At 36.9% G+C, this 21,669-nt stretch overlaps 1 protein-coding gene across 6 annotated transcripts in view; it reads right to left on the reverse strand.

Annotated features, from left to right (window-relative positions):
• Positions 1-829: 829 nt before the first annotated feature.
• LOC129747067 (uncharacterized) overlaps positions 830-21,669 on the reverse strand; it is a 30,092-nt gene continuing 9,252 nt past the window's right edge. For 3 of the 6 annotated variants that reach the window (XM_055741079.1, XM_055741080.1, XM_055741081.1), the window contains exons 2-6: positions 20,664-21,407; positions 11,640-11,894; positions 3,634-3,783; positions 3,227-3,390; positions 830-2,631 (exon numbers count right to left, since the gene is read on the reverse strand). In XM_055741079.1, the coding sequence (XP_055597054.1) occupies positions 1,474-2,631; positions 3,227-3,390; positions 3,634-3,783; positions 11,640-11,894; positions 20,664-20,946 (2,010 nt within the window). In that variant the 5' untranslated portion in view covers positions 20,947-21,407 and the 3' untranslated portion in view covers positions 830-1,473. The remainder of the gene's footprint in view (positions 2,632-3,226; positions 3,391-3,633; positions 3,784-11,639; positions 11,895-20,663; positions 21,408-21,669) is intronic. The other 3 variants (XM_055741082.1, XM_055741083.1, XM_055741084.1) reach the window with 1 other exon arrangement.

Here is a 21,669-nt window from a genome sequence, read left to right on the forward strand (position 1 = left end):
AGACCAAAATTTGCCCGAATATTGCTCAGATTTTGGATTGAAAATTTTGAAATCTGTTGTTATGTATCGAAATCCAATGAAATACTATTTTGTATTGGGAACTGATAACATAATCATCTTTATTCTCGTCAAGTCTAATAAAAAGGTCAAGTTATTATAATGATTGATATGTCGGATTATCCATTCGTTATATTGGCAACACTTCCTTAATAATTTCCTATCTGTTCACCTCACAATTCCGGTGAACACTACGAATTCACTCTTCGTCGATTTAAGAATAATAGCGAATTGACGTTCTCTCTCACTTGCAATTCTCAGTTATTGTTAACATTCAGTCTTCAATAATCGCCGCGAGATAAAGCTCATTCGTCGCGAGTGAGCTTTGAAAAATCAAATGCCGGGATTTTGCCAGGTTTTAACATAAAAGAGCCCATATTTGCTCGCTCTGGATAGGTGCGAGAAAAAATCGGACAACCGTAGTCTAAACAAGAAAAACAAATCAAATTTTCTTGATTTGCAAAACTTGCAAAACTAAAATTCTGAACGAGTTCTAAGTAGATCAAACCTGGAAATAGTTTTGACGCCGTTTATTTACTTTAGATTTGTCTCCTCAAAATGCAGCCAGAAACAGATGCAAAATTTTGCTCAACACTTGAAATTGATTTCAATCTAGGATTCTGAGCTGAATTTGATCATTCTTTTTTTTTTAATATTTAGAAAAACCGAAAAATGTTTTCGAAAATCTAAATAAGAAGATACCGAGAAAAAGGCCCACAGACATTTGGTAAATAAAGATAGAGTTGAATCTAATTCTAGATCTAAATAGATTCGAATCTACACTCAAAATTCAGCCTTTACTCCAATCATGAGCTCTCAATATTTCAACCCCATTTGCATATGATGTGAACGCCATGTCATTCCTAAAGTTCATCCGAAGTGACGTTCCTCACCTGGAGCGACTCCTGTTATCGAGTGACTCGACTATCGTCACCTCACTCGCGGTGCAGAATAAATGCCATTTCCTTGTTTCAAATCACCGCGAACAACCTCCGACTAACTAAGCTGTGCGCTGTGTATGTAAGCAGGCAGTAGGAAAGCAAAAAACAATTTTGTTTCCAATTCCCTTTCCCTCCATGTGACAATTTTGGTAAATTCCCAGCCAAACGCCAGACAATGTGCGTTATTTTTAATAATGAGCCGTGCAGAGATACTATGACAATTAACCCTCGTTTTCAATCTGCCTCAGGTGAATAAGTAGTACTGTTAATGATTAAAATTTAAAACTTAAAAATTATATATTTTTACAATACTTATAGGTTGTAGCACAAAAATCGGAAAGATTTAGAGTTTGATGACTTTACATTTAAAGAAAATAGATCCATTTATTCACTCAAATCACGCATAACATATAAATAAACTCGCATTCATTAATTATTACCTAACTTCTGTACAAATAGTAAATGCTATTTCCAATCATCCTGCGCAAGGAATTTGACTGTACCTCAAACAGGCTCCAATATTGTCTTCGGGACTTCCCTTGTCCAAACCCTCACCAAAATGAATGCCCAGGGCGAATGGCGTAACCGTGGTCTCAATTCGACAAGGCGAAACTCCAGCCGGACAGAGAGAATTGCCACAGTGCACCGGCAGACATCGCGGAAGGTCGCCCATTCCCACTCCAATGAAGTCTTCCACTATGCAGGGAAGCGTTATTCGATCTGTACAGGAGGATGTGAAGAGTTGTCTCGAATATCGAGCCTGTCGATGGGAGTATCCATGGAAGGATCTTGAAAAGAACGACGGAAAGAAGCTGCTGAAAAAGCCACCTCCATCTCCTCCGCCGGATCCTTCTTCCGCCTCTGGATCATCAGCAGCCGGCTCATCAGCAGCAGGTTCATCAGCTGCTGGTTCGTCAGCTGCTGGCTCATCTGCTGGCGAGTCGAAAATGCCCGGGCCATCGTCTGCTTCTGCATCTGCTGGTGGCGGAACAACATCTGCTGCAGGAACATCTGCTGCCGGAGCTAAGGGGTCAGCTGCTAGTGACGGATCCGAAAAGGTTCCTGTTGCTCCACCCGGAACTCCTGGCACCGTACCAGCTACTGGTACTCCACCAGGCACTAGGGTTCCTGCGCCAGCACCTGGAGCACCAGGAACTCCACCAGCACCAGTTCCTGGCGCAGAACCTGGTGAACCACCAATCATGGTTCCATTACCAATCGGATTCCCAATCCGGAACGATTGGTCATCGCAAGGCTCATAGGCCACCGAACACATTCCTTTCTCCTGCCGGAAACACGCCCTATAATTGTGGTTCGCTAAATGACGCCCGTTTTCGGCAAAATTAAAAGTCTGAAAAACACCGCTGCTCCCGGTAAAATACTGCATACACCCGCTGGGAGCTCGCTGGCTGAACGGAATCTGTGTCACCTTTATTTCCCACAGCCGCTGGGTAAAGGACCGCGGCGAAAAAACCATCTCCATTTCGATATCCTCGTTAGCGCGAGCTTGGGGCGTCAGGTCATAGTACAGATGCTGGCCACTGTTCAACCCGCACAGGTCAAACGGCAACACCCCGCCAATTAGCTTGAACACATCGCCATCGCAGATTCCGGTCCGGCGATTCGGCTGACCCTGTGAGGGGAAAAAAAACAACAACTTCAGTGGTGTAGTTTTTCGAAACAAAAGTTCGTATATAGTGCTGCCAGATGAAATGAATTCTGAAAAAATTATCCCATTTATAAAATAGTCAAAATTGTGAAAATTGTCAAAATTGTCAAAATTGTCAAAATTGTCAAAATTGTCATAATTGTCAAAATTGTCGAAATTTGCAAAATTGTCAAAATTGCCAAATTTGTCAAAATTGTCAAAATTGTCAAAATTGTCAAAATTGTCAAAACTGTCAAAATTGTCAAAATTGTCAAAATTGTCAAACTGTCAAAATTGTCAAAAATGTCAAAATTGTCAAAATTGTCAAAATTGTCAAAGTTGTCAAAAATGTCGAAAGTGTCAAAATTGGCAAAATTGTCAAAATTTTTTAAATTGACAAAATTGACAAAATTGTCAAAATTGTCAAGATTGTCAAAATTGTCAAAATTGTCAAAATTGTCAAAACTGTCAAAATTGTAAAACTGTCAAAATTGTAAAACTGTCAAAATTGTCAAAATTGTTATATTGTCGTGTTCCAATTTCAACTGGCAACTCTGAGCAATTAAAACATTCCAATTACCAATGCAAAGTGGATGAAATCGAATTTCAGCTGGCTAATCTCGGTGTTCATCAGCTTGATTTTCAGCTTACAGGAGCTCATATCCTTAGGCAGCAGAGCCGGAAAACCGGGGGACACGAAGTAGGTGATGTTGTTTGCCATCTCTTGGTCACAGGTGGCCGTAACTGCATCCAATTCGGGTCCAACGAAGGTGTGTGTCCGGTTCCACCCGAAGAAAACGAAAAAATGAGAGAGAAACAAACAAAACAGAATTTATGCATACATTCTGAAAGTTTGGAATTCGCTTACAGCGTCCCTCGTTTGAAGGAATTTTTTTCCCCAATCCCAAAGCAAGGCTACAGGATGTTCGGAAGGATAAAGTTTGGTCCCCGGTTATAATCGTAAATGAATAAATAAGCAAGTCTTACAAATACAGCAGACGCCAAATCCGAGGGCACACTGGCCACGTGCTGACCCACCCTGAATGCGGCACTCGTACACGTTCATGCACTGGCCAGTCCGGAGGCCATCATCCGAGAGGCACTCATCATCGACCGGAACCGGGAGAAAGTTTAAAACTGGAATGAGACAAACACACAGTGAGCTGCAAATCAGAATCAAATTTTAATCCAATTGATGCTAATTTCACCTGGAGAATTTGAAGTTTTTTTTTTAGTTTATTGATGTTGTTTAGATTGATAAATAAGATCATCAAGAAAATTTAATTGATGAATGGATTTATTATCAACTAGCTGATCCCATACGAACTCCGTTTCGCTTTCGATTTAGAATATGTCACTAACAGTTTGAATGAATGTCAAATTACAGGCATTTCCATATGCAATTCCGAATGCATTTTTAAGCAATAATTGCAAAAATGTTGAACACGTTATATGAACGATCACTTTTTTGTCGTTTGCTACTAAATGCGATACAAACTCACGTAATTATTACAAAGCAAATTTGACAGTGAATAAGACCCCTTTTTTGTCGTTTGATACAAATATTGAAATCAGAAATCAATTGACCGTCCCAACCCCAATAAACCGTGTTTAAATTTCGACTCGATGGTTGCAGATCGATGGCCTCTTTTCGAACATTGATCTCTGAAATCGTTTGCCCTTTATTCAAAACTCCCGTGTGCAAATTTTCGAACCGATCCATTGCATAATAACGTCAATATTGCAAAAAAAACTGTGAATAGTTAATTTGGACGTCCTCTTTGGCCGACCCCTGACCCAGTATTGGATAATTGGAATCAATAGTTCGTCTTTTAAAATTGTTATGTGAAAATGTGCATCTCAATCCGATGTAGAATAAGGTCAATATCACAAAAAAAATTGAAAAAGTAATATGGATGACCCCTTTTGCCGGTCCTTACACAAAATTTGATACATGAAATCGTTTTTCGTTCATTCAAAATTCCCGTGTACCAATTTTTCTCTGAAACCGATGTATAATAACGTCAGTATCACAAAAATAGTGAACAGTGAATATGGACGACCCCTTTGGCTGGCCCCTTACAAAAAATTTGATACCGGCAATCGATTGCCCGTCCCTAAAACCATCCGAGCGCAAATTTTTATCTAAATCTGATGTACACTAACGTCAATATCCCAAAAATATTGAAAAGTTAATATAGACGACCCCTTTTGCCGACCCCTGTCCCAAAATGCAATACCTGAAATCGATTTCTTATCTTTGAAAACCCCCATGTGCAAATTTTCATCTCGATCCGACAAAAAATAACGTGAAAAACGCGAAAACAATATTTGTCTTGTATGGACGACCCCCTTCAGAAGGGGTCAACCAAAATTCTGAAAACATTTTTCATCATTCCTGGTCCTAATGAGCATCCATGCCAAATTTCGGACCTCTAGCTCTTAAGACGGCTGAGTCTATAGAGGACAAACAAACCCACAGAAATTGCTTTTTATATAGGTATATAGATTCTAATAAAAACGTTTTTGATTTTTTAATTTTTTGCTTCTTTCATTGAAGTTTCCTTTGAACATGAGTATATATTTATAAATTAGTAAAATAATAATTGAAAATAACAATGAAGAATGTCTGTCTGTCTGTCTGTCTGTCTGTCTGTCTGTCTGTCTGTCTGTCTGTCTGTCTGTCTGTCTGTCTGTCTGTCTGTCTGTCTGTCTGTCTGTCTGTCTGTCTGTCTGTCTGTCTGTCTGTCTGTCTGTCTGTCTGTCTGTCTGTCTGTCTGTCTGTCTGTCTGTCTGTCTGTCTGTCTGTCTGTCTGTCTGTCTGTCTGTCTGTCTGTCTGTCTGTCTGTCTGTCTGTCTGTCTGTCTGTCTGTCTGTCTGTCTGTCTGTCTGTCTGTCTGTCTGTCTGTGTCTGTCTGTCTGTCTGTCTGTCTGTCTGTCTGTCTGTCTGTCTGTCTGTGTCTGTCTGTCTGTCTGTCTGTCTGTCTGTCTGTCTGTCTGTCTGTCTGTCTGTCTGTCTGTCTGTCTGTCTGTCTGTCTGTCTGTCTGTCTGTCTGTCTGTCTGTCTGTCTGTCTGTCTGTCTGTCTGTCTGTCTGTCTGTCTGTCTGTCTGTCTGTCTGTCTGTCTGTCTGTCTGTCTGTCTGTCTGTCTGTCTGTCTGTCTGTCTGTCTGTCTGTCTGTCTGTCTGTCTGTCTGTCTGTCTGTCTGTCTGTCTGTCTGTCTGTCTGTCTGTCTGTCTGTCTGTCTGTCTGTCTGTCTGTCTGTCTGTCTGTCTGTCTGTCTGTCTGTCTGTCTGTCTGTCTGTCTGTCTGTCTGTCTGTCTGTCTGTCTGTCTGTCTGTCTGTCTGTCTGTCTGTCTGTCTGTCTGTCTGTCTGTCTGTCTGTCTGTCTGTCTGTCTGTCTGTCTGTCTGTCTGTCTGTCTGTCTGTCTGTCTGTCTGTCTGTCTGTCTGTCTGTCTGTCTGTCTGTCTGTCTGTCTGTCTGTCTGTCTGTCTGTCTGTCTGTCTGTCTGTCTGTCTGTCTGTCTGTGTCTGTCTGTCTGTCTGTCTGTCTGTCTGTCTGTCTGTCTGTCTGTCTGTCTGTCTGTCTGTCTGTCTGTCTGTCTGTCTGTCTGTCTGTCTGTCTGTCTGTCTGTCTGTCTGTCTGTCTGTCTGTCTGTCTGTCTGTCTGTCTGTCTGTCTGTCTGTCTGTCTGTCTGTCTGTCTGTCTGTCTGTCTGTCTGTCTGTCTGTCTGTCTGTCTGTCTGTCTGTCTGTCTGTCTGTCTGTCTGTCTGTCTGTCTGTCTGTCTGTCTGTCTGTCTGTCTGTCTGTCTGTCTGTCTGTCTGTCTGTCTGTCTGTCTGTCTGTCTGTCTGTCTGTCTGTCTGTCTGTCTGTCTGTCTGTCTGTCTGTCTGTCTGTCTGTCTGTCTGTCTGTCTGTCTGTCTGTCTGTCTGTCTGTCTGTCTGTCTGTCTGTCTGTCTGTCTGTCTGTCTGTCTGTCTGTCTGTCTGTCTGTCTGTCTGTCTGTCTGTCTGTCTGTCTGTCTGTCTGTCTGTCTGTCTGTCTGTCTGTCTGTCTGTCTGTCTGTCTGTCTGTCTGTCTGTCTGTCTGTCTGTCTGTCTGTCTGTCTGTCTGTCTGTCTGTCTGTCTGTCTGTCTGTCTGTCTGTCTGTCTGTCTGTCTGTCTGTCTGTCTGTCTGTCTGTCTGTCTGTCTGTCTGTCTGTCTGTCTGTCTGTCTGTCTGTCTGTCTGTCTGTCTGTCTGTCTGTCTGTCTGTCTGTCTGTCTGTCTGTCTGTCTGTCTGTCTGTCTGTCTGTCTGTCTGTCTGTCTGTCTGTCTGTCTGTCTGTCTGTCTGTCTGTCTGTCTGTCTGTCTGTCTGTCTGTCTGTCTGTCTGTCTGTCTGTCTGTCTGTCTGTCTGTCTGTCTGTCTGTCTGTCTGTCTGTCTGTCTGTCTGTCTGTCTGTCTGTCTGTCTGTCTGTCTGTCTGTCTGTCTGTCTGTCTGTCTGTCTGTCTGTCTGTCTGTCTGTCTGTCTGTCTGTCTGTCTGTCTGTCTGTCTGTCTGTCTGTCTGTCTGTCTGTCTGTCTGTCTGTCTGTCTGTCTGTCTGTCTGTCTGTCTGTCTGTCTGTCTGTCTGTCTGTCTGTCTGTCTGTCTGTCTGTCTGTCTGTCTGTCTGTCTGTCTGTCTGTCTGTCTGTCTGTCTGTCTGTCTGTCTGTCTGTCTGTCTGTCTGTCTGTCTGTCTGTCTGTCTGTCTGTCTGTCTGTCTGTCTGTCTGTCTGTCTGTCTGTCTGTCTGTCTGTCTGTCTGTCTGTCTGTCTGTCTGTCTGTCTGTCTGTCTGTCTGTCTGTCTGTCTGTCTGTCTGTCTGTCTGTCTGTCTGTCTGTCTGTCTGTCTGTCTGTCTGTCTGTCTGTCTGTCTGTCTGTCTGTCTGTCTGTCTGTCTGTCTGTCTGTCTGTCTGTCTGTCTGTCTGTCTGTCTGTCTGTCTGTCTGTCTGTCTGTCTGTCTGTCTGTCTGTCTGTCTGTCTGTCTGTCTGTCTGTCTGTCTGTCTGTCTGTCTGTCTGTCTGTCTGTCTGTCTGTCTGTCTGTCTGTCTGTCTGTCTGTCTGTCTGTCTGTCTGTCTGTCTGTCTGTCTGTCTGTCTGTCTGTCTGTCTGTCTGTCTGTCTGTCTGTCTGTCTGTCTGTCTGTCTGTCTGTCTGTCTGTCTGTCTGTCTGTCTGTCTGTCTGTCTGTCTGTCTGTCTGTCTGTCTGTCTGTCTGTCTGTCTGTCTGTCTGTCTGTCTGTCTGTCTGTCTGTCTGTCTGTCTGTCTGTCTGTCTGTCTGTCTGTCTGTCTGTCTGTCTGTCTGTCTGTCTGTCTGTCTGTCTGTCTGTCTGTCTGTCTGTCTGTCTGTCTGTCTGTCTGTCTGTCTGTCTGTCTGTCTGTCTGTCTGTCTGTCTGTCTGTCTGTCTGTCTGTCTGTCTGTCTGTCTGTCTGTCTGTCTGTCTGTCTGTCTGTCTGTCTGTCTGTCTGTCTGTCTGTCTGTCTGTCTGTCTGTCTGTCTGTCTGTCTGTCTGTCTGTCTGTCTGTCTGTCTGTCTGTCTGTCTGTCTGTCTGTCTGTCTGTCTGTCTGTCTGTCTGTCTGTCTGTCTGTCTGTCTGTCTGTCTGTCTGTCTGTCTGTCTGTCTGTCTGTCTGTCTGTCTGTCTGTCTGTCTGTCTGTCTGTCTGTCTGTCTGTCTGTCTGTCTGTCTGTCTGTCTGTCTGTCTGTCTGTCTGTCTGTCTGTCTGTCTGTCTGTCTGTCTGTCTGTCTGTCTGTCTGTCTGTCTGTCTGTCTGTCTGTCTGTCTGTCTGTCTGTCTGTCTGTCTGTCTGTCTGTCTGTCTGTCTGTCTGTCTGTCTGTCTGTCTGTCTGTCTGTCTGTCTGTCTGTCTGTCTGTCTGTCTGTCTGTCTGTCTGTCTGTCTGTCTGTCTGTCTGTCTGTCTGTCTGTCTGTCTGTCTGTCTGTCTGTCTGTCTGTCTGTCTGTCTGTCTGTCTGTCTGTCTGTCTGTCTGTCTGTCTGTCTGTCTGTCTGTCTGTCTGTCTGTCTGTCTGTCTGTCTGTCTGTCTGTCTGTCTGTCTGTCTGTCTGTCTGTCTGTCTGTCTGTCTGTCTGTCTGTCTGTCTGTCTGTCTGTCTGTCTGTCTGTCTGTCTGTCTGTCTGTCTGTCTGTCTGTCTGTCTGTCTGTCTGTCTGTCTGTCTGTCTGTCTGTCTGTCTGTCTGTCTGTCTGTCTGTCTGTCTGTCTGTCTGTCTGTCTGTCTGTCTGTCTGTCTGTCTGTCTGTCTGTCTGTCTGTCTGTCTGTCTGTCTGTCTGTCTGTCTGTCTGTCTGTCTGTCTGTCTGTCTGTCTGTCTGTCTGTCTGTCTGTCTGTCTGTCTGTCTGTCTGTCTGTCTGTCTGTCTGTCTGTCTGTCTGTCTGTCTGTCTGTCTGTCTGTCTGTCTGTCTGTCTGTCTGTCTGTCTGTCTGTCTGTCTGTCTGTCTGACGTTTTGACATTTTTGACAATTTTCACAAATTTTCACAATCTATACCATTTTGACAGTTTTGACAAATAAGATAATTTTGACAATTTTTACAATTTTTACAATTTTTACAATTTTGACAATTTTGATAATTTTCACAATTTTGACAATTTTGACAATTTTGACAATTTTGACAATTTTGACAATTTTGACAATTTTGACAATTTTTACAATTTTGACAATTTTGACAATTTTGACAATTTCTACAATTTTGACAATTTTGACAATTTTGACAATTTTGACAATTTTGACAATTTTGACAATTTTGACAATTTTGACAATTTTGACAATTTTGACAATTTTGACAATTTTGACAATTTTGACAATTTTGACAATTTCGACAATTTTGACAATTTTGACAATTTTGACAATTTTGACAATTTTGACAATTTTGACAATTTTGACAATTTTGACAATTTTGACAATTTTGACAATTTTGACAATTTTGACAATTTTGACAATTTTGACAATTTTGACAATTTTGACAATTTTGACAATTTTGACAATTTTGACAATTTTGACAGTTTTGACAATTTTGACCATTTTGACCATTTTGACCATTTTGACAATATTGACAATTTTGACAATTTTGACAATTTTGACAATTTTGACAATTTTGACAATTTTGACAATTTTGACAATTTTGACAATTTTGACAATTTTGACAATTTTGACAATTTTGACAATTTTGACAATTTTGACAATTTTGACAATTTTGACAATTTTGACAATTTTGACAATTTTGACAATTTTGACAATTTTGACAATTTTGACAATTTTGACAATTTTGACAATTTTGACAATTTTGACAATTTTGACAATTTTGACAATTTTGACAATTTTGACAATTTTGACAATTTTGACAATTTTGACAATTTTGACAATTTTGACAATTTTGACAATTTTGACAATTTTGACAATTTTGACAATTTTGACAATTTTGACAATTTTGACAATTTTGACAATTTTGACAATTTTGACAATTTTGACAATTTTGACAATTTTGACAATTTTGACAATTTTGACAATTTTGACAATGTTGTCAATTTTGACAATTTTGACAATTTTGACAATTTTGACAATTTTGACAATTTGACAATTTTGACAATTTTGACAATTTTGACAATTTTGACAATTTTGACAATTTTGACAATTTTGACAATTTTGACAATTTTGACAATTTTGACACTTTTGACAATTTTGACAATTTGGCAATTTTGACAATTTTGACAATTTTGACAATTTTGACAATTTTTGACAATTTTGACAAATTTGACAAATTTGACAAATTTGACAATTTTGACAATTTTGACAATTTTGACAATTTTGACAATTTTGACAATTTTGACAATTTTGACAATTTTGACAATTTTGACAATTTTGACAATTTTGACAATTTTAACAATTTTGACAATTTTTATAACTAAAGGTTTTAACTTTTATATTTGTTTAGATCGAAAAATCGATATCACTGAAACTAAACTATTCTAATTTCGACCCACATTTTCCGGATCACTGCCTCGTGCATCACGACAAATGTGCACTCTTAGTTCTAGAAGTTGGTGGCACCTTGCCACAATCGTTATGCAGGCAGGCAGATGGAAACGATTTGGCATGGTCCCGTTTTTAGCTTTACGCCATCTGTCTTAGAGGGAATGTGAGCCATCGTCCCAAGAGTAGTTATGCACCAAAGCTTGATGTTACAGTCAGTGCACATGCAAAAGTATAATCAGAGCCTTCCGAAGTCGACAAGAGTCAATAATCGAGAATCGACACTGTGTCATTGGCCATAAAAGGATAGTTTTTGGGATGAAATCAATTTCGTATAATTTAAGTTTGACATATCATTTGAACTATTCCTTCATATGAGCACTTAAGAAGTTCAACACTAACGAGTTGAACTGTTCCTTTTAAGTCCTTTCTCGAACCTGCACATTTGGCGTCAATCTTTTATGGATTTTACAGTTGGTAGGAAAGACGGTTCAACATGAGAAATGCGACATACATATGGAAGTATGGATTAGTGCATATATCTTCAATGGTGAGGAATTTAGTGAATCTACTAGTGAGGAAGCTCAAGAAAACCATTTCCACGTTTGCTGAAAATGTTTTCGATCGGGATCAAAGCGTTGATCGCAATCTAATTTGACACTGCTTTCATTTGCTGATATATTACCCTTCTTTAATGTTTCCCTAAGTTTCCTAGAATACATTCTAAACAATCCAAAACTTAACTCCTATGCAAAGCACTGCCAAAACCAAAGAATCAAATTTATTTCAAATTACTTCGTCAACTTTGGTAATTAATTAAAGTCGTCCGAAAAAATGAGAATAATCCCAGAAGCCACCAGACTCAATTTAACTTTCAATCATAATTCATTGAAATAATAGCATGACCGTGAAATACTGTCTGGTCGTTTTATAAATTACCCGGTGATAAAAAAAAAAGAACTCTCCAGAAAATGATACAAACTTACCTTTGGCGCTTCGCCCACGTCCTCGTCCACCAGGGGGCCGTTTTCGTCTTCTGGCACCATCACCTTCATCATCGAACAAGTACTGTCCATCGGCTGCTTCCTCCACCTGGAACAGCTCATTCTTGGCCCGATGACTGCCGAAATGGTCCAGCCCAAAGGTCCGGCCACCACTTCGCAGCCATCCGCCGACCAATTCGGTGCCATTTTGCAAATTGGCATCCAGTGGCCCCGATGAATGGCTCCTTGATGATTCGACTGTTGATGAGAAAATATATTTATGACAAAAGGAGTTCTACGGATGAGTGAATTGGAATGATTGAGACTCGGACAAGCTGCTAGGGGGATGAAGTTTTGTTTCGCCACATAATAATGGACGTCTTGTTCAAAAAGCATTGCGCTATACGGGGCTTTTCAAAATCCACCATTTTGCAGCTCTTTCCTCCGTGAGTTGAGACACTTATTAAAATAAGAAAATATACAAAATTTCACTCAAATTGGATAACTCGGAAGCAACTCTTAAAAGCCTCGAAGCTTAAAAAATCATGGCAAAAGGTTAAATTACAATTAAAAAAAAATCAAAAATAATTCTGACAACACTGCAAAAAATGAAAATGCAAAAAATTTAATGAAGGTTCTAAGTCAGAATATGGTTTATTAGAAGTTTACAAGTAAAAGCGTCTAATAGTTCCAATATTTCTTTTTTTACGCGGTATCAAATACATCGTTTCCATGTACGTCTTGAAATATTTTCTCTTAAATAACGTGTTAATTTGCAAGAACCGTGGAAAATAACGGTGCATATTGCAACAAACCGTGAATTTACTGCGGATTGATTCTGCTAAGAAAAACTTAGCAGAATCAATCCGCGTAAAAAAAAACCTTCGTGTACTTTCTATGAACAACCTTGGCTGAAGATATATGTATATGTTTGGCTACACAAATAAGCTTTTTCAAGTGTATCTTAAATGTCCCACTTTTTTCGTCAAATTTCCCGCCTGTCTTTGGCTTTTTATCAAACGATTTTTTACAACATAGTTTTTAAACAATCTTAAAATTTGCGAAATTGTATTTACACTAATTTATATGTAGGGGAGATAAGGGTCACTTAATTACTTGAACTAAAAACCTTGCGAAATCCGAGCAATTTCAAAATGTTCAACCCAAAAAACAAGCGATGTTCGGGCAAAGAAGAAGAAAGACACTTGAACCATTATATTTTTCTTCAATATATAAGCAGATTTTAAGTTGTATTTCAGGCTTTCTAACATCATTCAAATTTATTTTTACAAAACTTGTTTAAAAATTTTCTGCGCTATCTGCTTCATTAAACTCAACTTAAAGGCTTTAGTTTGAAAAAGCCGGCCCATCGAATTTGAACAGATTTATTTTGCAATTTACTGGACTGAATTTCACCAAATAATTTTTCATGAGTTACTTAGAGCGTTGAGCTCGAGTTTGCCGACTATTTATCTACGGTTCATTTGAGCTACATTGAAGAAAAGAAAAAGAATTTTGTAAACTAAATATGAATGAAATCATTTTTTATCTTAATTTATCAACATTTTCTAGTTCTTCAAGTAGTGAAAAAAAAAGTAATACTATCAAGTGGAGAGAAGTTAAAAATGTTTTCAAATTTTCGATTGTTGAATCAGTTTTCCAGGAGACACTTTAACAACGTATAAACTCCACTGGCAATAGAGTTTTTTTTATCTTTCTTTTCAACATTGTAACCATGGTTTAAAGTTTACGGAATTCGTCTTCTGAGTTTCTTCCGTTTAGTAACAAATTCACAACAGATATGTAAAGCATAGAAAAAATGACAACCTTTTTTATTTTTTTTTTCGTTAATTTACCAAATTACGATGGAAATTATGAATATAATTTGTTCATTATCGATTTTCCTCAGAAAAGTATCAATTGTAATATATAACAAATGTTGATGTCGCATTGAAGTTTTGGCGAACGAAAGGTACCTCATAAAGATATTTCTTGTATTTTATGATATTTTATAATTAAAAAAAAATCAGGAATTAAGGATCAAAAACAAAATATGTAAAAAAAAACTTTGATTTAAGAATAAAAATCTAATCAACATGTCAAATTTAAATAAAATCTAGCATTCTGAAATAGAATATAAAATATTACGGAGTAAAGTTTGATAAATTCGTGAACAGATACCAGTTATCGATAACTGTTTGAGAAACTAACCTACATGAACAACAAAAAAATGGGTCTCTAAAAATATGTGTGTGTGTTTTTTCCATTCGAAAGATTCTTTAAAGGGCTGATGTGGTTATTCTTTAACCCTCATCCGCATTAGAGTGTCATTTTGACACTATTTCAAGTTTGAATGCTTGTAACTTTTTTCAGAAGCTTCAAAAACCAAAAATTTCTTCGGGGACCCTAAATGAATTCAAAAGTTCTTTAATTTTGCATCTTTACTTTATTTATGGACGATCCCTGGAAGCCTGGACAAAAAAACTCCCTTTTCCGACTTAGAGTGTCATTTTGACACTCCAAAAGTAAAATCCATTTAAGTCGTTTGAATTATTATGAACTTCATTTCAAACTTATATCAATAGAAACCTTGTAATGTCAGTAAAATATGTTTAGAACATTATATATAGCTAAAGCTTCTAAATTTCTCGTTATTCAGCATGAAAGAAAAAAAATCCGAAAAAACATGCCTCAGGAAAACTGCTGTAGTTCATATACTACACGTCCAAAAAAATATTTGCCTTATACATATGAAAGCTGAAGTTAATGTCTACATCATGGAACAAAGAAATATTTTTTCAAATTTTTTTTAATGAAATGGTCACAAAAAGTTCAAAAAAGTGGTCTGAAAAACCTACTTTTCATTTGATTGCTAGTAAATACTGTTTGAGCGATGGTAGAGTGTTTTAAAAAATATGACTACAAATGATGCGTGTCGTGCGTTTCTTGGTTGGAAATTTTCTATTGACAGGAGTTCACGTTTGCTTGTCACGACACGCATCATTATTTCGTCTGTCGGCTTCGCTCTCTGCCCAAATCACCACCCACCGTACCTACTCGGAGAGCAAACAAACACGTTTTGCTGGACGCGCTGCTTGTTGTTCTAGAAATTCAGGAATGATTAATGAAAACATGCGACTTTCACTCTTCTAGGAAAAAGAAGTAAGTTGCAACAAACTTTGTTTTTAATGAAAAATCATTTGAAAACGTATGAAAATTGATAATTTTTGATATATTTGTGATGTTATTACGCATTAAACACCAATGGCAGAAATTTTTGGTTTTGTTCGAATTAAATTTACATTTTTTCTGTCAAAAATGTTTATAAAGGAAAGGCATAAAGGTGCTGCATACGATTAGGGGTAAAAAATACTACTGAAAACTCTTCTAGTTGAAATCATAAAAATAATAATTGAATGTATTCAATTTTGAAATTAACAAACGAGTGATTCAAAACAATCATATTCTAGTATATGCAAACGCAGGGGCGATCCTAGAGCTGGCTCTTGGGGGGGGGGGGGGGGTTTTGATTTTCCAAATTTTCAAAAATCAGTCAATAACGTATCTATATATATGGCGGAAAAAAGTTCATTTGGTGAGAGCGAGTGGGGGTTGGGAAGGGGAAGTTTACAGTTTCAAATGAGAATGAAATATTTGCTGCACACCAGACCCGTGCGAAGGACACGTCCATGGGTGGGGAGTTTGCCAAAAAAGAGGACAATAAATAGGCAAATTGATTTTCAAAATCATATTCAAACCCAGAATCTTCACACAAACTCGAAAAAAAAATTACTGATACGAATCATAATAAATCAGAATCAAAATTTCAAATCAATTTTATTTCTGGTAAGTCATTAATAAATTAATCGAAATGATGTTTCTTATTTTGTAGTTAACAAAAATCAAGTATTTACAAAACAACAGAAACGAAATGCGAATTAAAATTTGGAATAAAGCCATAATTTGAGCCAGAAGAAAAATACATCAAATACAACACCAGATTTGATAAAAAATAAAACATGAATTCTTACAAAAAATCAGATCAGGTCAGAATAATTGATAATAATGTTAATTATTAACCATATTAATTTAATTGTTTATTTTTTTTATCCATGGGGAAAGAATTGATGAGATGTGATTAAAATGCTTCTTATAAAATTCTAATCTCTAATTTTCAATATCTATACCTTTCTACTAACTTCCTATTTGCCAAGAATTTTCATTATGTTGAAATGATCAGAGTTATGTTCTTTTAATTTTCACCGATAAGGTCGATAAATTAAATTAACAAACAAAATCACTGTGATTAAACTCTTCATAAATATGAAGATATAAAAGATTAGTTTTGGACATTTGAAAATTTTTGATTTTTTCTAACAAAAACGACTTACCAAAATAATCCAAGAGATAGCATTTTGGTGGTTATGTTTTAATGATTGGTTAAGTAGATTTTGGTGCGCTGAACTCGAATCTTCAACTAGATTTGGTTTATTACCTCTCGTTTTGGTGATATGGAGTTTATAAATTTTTAAATGAATCGGTTTTAGTGAAGTCAATCATTGATAACTGATGAACTTACAAGTTAACATGAAAAAAAAAACTGATTTTGAAAAATCTACAGTTTTTAATAATTCGGAAAGACAAGTATTTCTAACATAACTTAAGAAAGTTTTTAAAAACAAAAATTTTATGCCATCAAAAAAAAATTGCTTAAGTCTGAAAATCGATTTGGTTTCTGCTTTGAGAAATATCTTAAATTCAATGTGGTCATTACTTCTTTAATCATTCGTTAATAGTCTATTATTTTACAAAATTTGTTAACAATAAACAAACTGAAAACTTCAATTTTTTTTTCACAGAAGTCAAAATTACTTGCGTCTATTTGAAAATAATTTCGGGCACCAACAAAAATCAAAATTAGCTCTTAAATTCTTTTCATCTAAAAAAATGTTAATTCTGTGGACTGATAATTCTGTGGACTTGTGAATTGAAAAATACCCTTTTGAATGTGAAGTTAAACATTTAGATAAAAAATAGAGGCTGAAAATGCGTTCTTGAAAAAATATTTCATATCAGCATAAAATTTGTAATGATTAAAAAAATTTTTATATCTAAATGATTAATCATCAAAGTAATAGATGAACTTGATAAGATACACTTCTTTAAAAAATAAACAATATTATACGAACATGATGCACACTGCTTCACTTCTTCCCTTCAAATTTCATCGAACAAAATTTGAGGTTTGTATTTTAAAAAATATGAAATAAGAGAAGTTTTACAAACTTTCTCTACATACATATTTTGATATCCATTTGAACAACTTATGCATCCCTTTATGAAAAAATTTGCGAATCTTAAATATTCACTGTTAACAATTGTTGATAAATAGATCATTTTCATCATTTGTATATTCAGCAGTTTAAAAATTAACAATTTAAGAACTCTTTGAAGAATCTTCCGATATAAATGTTATTTTACAAATGAAAAAATACACACATTTTATAAAAGAAAATATGAAAAAATTCTCAAGTTATCTACAATATTTTTCTTGAGTATCTATATATAACCGAAAAATTCTCACCAATATTTAAGTGATTCTCGTTTAGCAACAATATCTTTGGAAATCTAAACATTCATTTGAGAAAGTGTTAACAATTGCTATTAATTTAAAACTGAATATTTTAATATTTTTCTGAATTATATTACTGAATCGTGATTCGAAAAAATTAACTAATATAAACTCTTGTTTGGATTCTTCAATTTCTAAATATAAATTTAATTCTAAAACAAAATCATTAAAATCAAATTCTTAGGTATGCAGCCTTCGGTACATTATTTTTATTTGTTTTCTCTTAAATTTCAAGCTCTCATAGATTTTAAAATTTATTGGAACTGAATCGAAAGAAATTGTTACAAATTTGAAAAAAGTGAAAAATCGTATTTTTGGTTCGTACACTCAATATGTATATTATCATGTAGTCAATATTTTCAAACTTATTGTACAATTTTTAAATTGCAACCCAGAGATGGGTCTTGACTCAAACATTCAGTCAGCGAAACTTTTTTTTTTGTAGAGAAATGAATCCAACTTTCGATGAAATTTCAGGGACTAGATAAGAGAAAATCGATGTTGAAAAACATGCGAAAAAAATTCGCCTTGTCTCCCGGTGAGACTTGAACCCACATCTTGCGCCTCTCCGGGGCCCATGTATTAACATTCTACTACAGGAGACCAACCTGGCGTATGAATATTATACTGGTTGAGTGTCGATGTCTATCGGAATGAAGGGAATAGTTCTCCCATGTGATCATAATCATTTTTCTTGGTCTATTTCTATTCCCATCATTTCATCTTACGGTAGTTGGAATCAAGTTTGGACATTTTTAAACACGGCAAGATTTGCATTGCCTTCTCATATCCTGCACGGGTTGTCAGTTATGATGGCGAATTTTTTTCGCATGTTTTTCAACATCGATTTTCTCTTATCTAGTCCCTGAAATTTCATCGAAAGTTGGATTCATTTCTCTACAAAAAAAAAAGTTTCGCTGACTGAATGTTTGAGTCAAGACCCATCTCTGGGTTGCAATTTAAAAATAGAAATAAGGCGGTGCCAAACACCGAAATTGGCTGGATATCCAAATACGGCAAACGCATCATTTCTCATCATAACTGACAACCCGTGCAGGATATGAGAAGGCAATGCAAATCTTGCCGTGTTTAAAAATGTCCAAACTTGATTCCAACTACCGTAAGATGAAATGATGGGAATAGAAATAGACCAAGAAAAATGATTATGATCACATGGGAGAACTATTCCCTTCATTCCGATAGACATCGACACTCAACCAGTATAATATTCATACGCCAGGTTGGTCTCCTGTAGTAGAATGTTAATACATGGGCCCCGGAGAGGCGCAAGATGTGGGTTCAAGTCTCACCGGGAGACAAGGCGAATTTTTTTTCGCATGTTTTTCAACATCGATTTTCTCTTATCTTATTGTACAGTTTTAAATAAAAAAAAGGGGTTCATTTCTAAAAGCTGATTCTATTTTTCAATGAAAAGTCCTAATCAATTGCAATTGGAATTACGGAACTTTCAGATTCAGGGTGGATTTGCAACTTAAATTACTAAGCTGGATTTCTACTTAAAATTTTAATCATTATTGTGTTGATGAGCTGCTGTATCGGCGATATAATGGGTGTGAATTTGGAACCCCAGCCGTGTTGGTCAAAAATTAGAAAAATACCTTGTTCAGTCGAGTGAAGACGGGATATTATTATCACTGGTTTAATCTCATCTGGGAAAAATTAATACATAGGCATGTTTTCGGAGCCTATGTTTTAAAAACTGTTTTTGGAGGTTTATTCTTGAACTCGTTTTTATCAGATTTTGTTCATCACCTCTAATTTTAGAAGTAGAATTTTTTGTATTTTAAGAAAATTGTATAGGTATGAATGAATAAAAAATGAATATATGATACATATTTGGTCAGCAAATTTAATTAAACACTGTAAGTGCCTTAACAAAAGTAATTTGTTGAAAATCGGTCTAGGGAATTTCAAGTTACAGCTGTTTTAGTTTGGCGGACCCATTTTTTCCAATTTTAAGGATTTAAGAAATTAATAAATTCTTTTATTTTAACAATCACCCCCACGGAGTGAAATATTTTGAAAATTTGAAAGAACGCCCAATAGGAAAAGTTCGAAGTTTCTATTGAAATTCCAGCGTTTGCGAGTATTTTGAAACGGTTTTTTGCCGCTTGGGGGGGAGGGGTGATCACCCTCCCCCCCCATAGGACCGCGCCTGTGCAAACGAGATTCCAACGGTGAATCTTTGATTTGTATTTTGATGCATTTTAATCCAGGCTAGTAACTAAATTATGAAAATATTTATTTATAAAAATTTGGTGATTGTTCGCAAAATATTTTTACACCAACGGTGTTGGTATAGGATAATGAAAGCAATGTAAAATTTTTAGGTGATATCATTAAGCCAATCCGTCATACTGGGTAAAGTTTTCACGGCATCGAAAAATCTAAAAATCTTTTTTTATATATTGCTCTACTTTTATAATTTTCTTATAGAATCAAAAGCTTAAAAAAAAACTATCTTACGATGTGAGAAACTCTTTCATCATAATTTTGTTTTCATTAAATATAACATTTTTAAATTATTTTATAATAAAAAAATTTCCGTTTGACGGTAGCGTTTTTTGATACAACCTTTTTAAATTAATCATGGACTGCGGAAATTTATTGGGCAGAGATGTTATTGGAATAACTCCAAAACTGCCCCCATTCATCCTTGAGTGGAGGCAAAAGAAAAAAAAATTAGAGTGTATTAAAGATTAAATATCGCTAAATTGTATCGTTAATTTAGTGGATAAGTTTAGCTATCGCCAACTGTGACAAAGAAAGGGAGTCTGTTAGCACCTACAACTTTCATATTCCATCAAATTTTCACATCAACCTTCGAAAAATTTTGATTACAAAGGTAAAAACAAACATAAAACTAAACCTTCTGATATCACATGGTATGGGACTTGGAAGCCAATACCATGGGTTCAGTTATGGTAGAGATTATTATGGAAAAATGTTTTGAACTTTGGAAATACAGCTACATGTCGATTCGAAGCTGTGGATCAATCTTAAGCTTCACTATCGAAATTTCACCCAAAAAAAAACCTTTCGTTATTTTTTATTGGCTTGGAATTCGCTGAATCCCAAAGATTAGGTTCGTTATATAGCGTTTGACCCTATCATACTTTTGAAAGATGAAATAATTTTCTAATAGGTTCAGAACAATAAAGTTATTCAGTGTACCATATTTTTTTATTATTTGGAAATTTTCTTTGTATACAATTTAATCTACTAATACTTTTACATGGAATGGTTAGTTATTTTATAGATGTACTCGTCTTGCTCACACATTTCAATAGAAAACTTCATTAGCCACCAAAATTATCATGCCGAGCTCAAATGGCCCCATAATGAGTAAGTGGTACGCCAAAAAAAACACAAACCTGTATCAACATCCGTGGGAGATTGGCCGGCAGCATCAGAGGACGTTCCCCAGATGTCATAGTTTTTCATCACCGGCCAGGATTTAGCCGCAACCGAAGGAGCCGAATGGACCACCGGAACTCCCACCATCAGGAGGACGTAGCAAATGCTGCAGCAGGAGATGATCATCAGCTGTGGGACCCAGCAATGCGTCACTCGAACGCCAACGCCAACGCTAATTAATCCCCGGGGTCCCCACTTATTTGTGTTTAACTTTGACATATTTTTCCGGCGCAAAAGCATTCTTCTTCGATCGAATGGTCCACCACATGCAAATTCGTTGCTGTTGATTTTGGAAGTGGCTTTTGGCGTGCGGTGGCGGTGTTAAATTCATTGCATGGTTGGATTTCACTTATTCCGGGAGTTTGTTCCGTCCGAGTCGCGTCCTCGTGCCTCTTTTTCACTGTTTCTCTTCACTCACTACTGAACTGGCACAATTGGGAATTTCGAACGTTCCGACCCAATTATGGTTCACTGATTGCAGTCGGTGTCGCGCATTCATTCGAATCCCGATACACTAAATCAGGATGTGCTCCGAATCGAGAACGGAACCGGAACGGATGGGTTCCGAATGATTGTGGTCGGCAACTGGAACATCGATTGGTGATGTTTTTCCACTACATACACGCAATACGGTCTACGACGGGCGAGACGGACTAATTAATTCGGACTTTTAACAACTGACGAAAACATTGGCATTCAGGCTGAAAAACAAATGATAACACCGGATAAAGCAGTCGATTTTCAATATCATGACAATGATATCCATTGCACAAAGGAGCAAATCCGGCCCGAAAAATTTTGATAATTGATAAAGGCCAATTGCTTACCAAATACTGGAACACATTTTTTGTAAATTTTTGTTTCTCTTTATAAACTGACTAGCTGATTTTACCCGGCCTTGCTCGGGTCCACTTTAAATATCAATAAATATGAATCATTTGACTTCTGGAAATTTCGTAAGCT

The sequence above is a fragment of the Uranotaenia lowii genome, chromosome 2 (genome assembly GCF_029784155.1).
Source record: "Uranotaenia lowii strain MFRU-FL chromosome 2, ASM2978415v1, whole genome shotgun sequence".
Classification (NCBI taxonomy): domain Eukaryota; kingdom Metazoa; phylum Arthropoda; class Insecta; order Diptera; family Culicidae; genus Uranotaenia; species Uranotaenia lowii.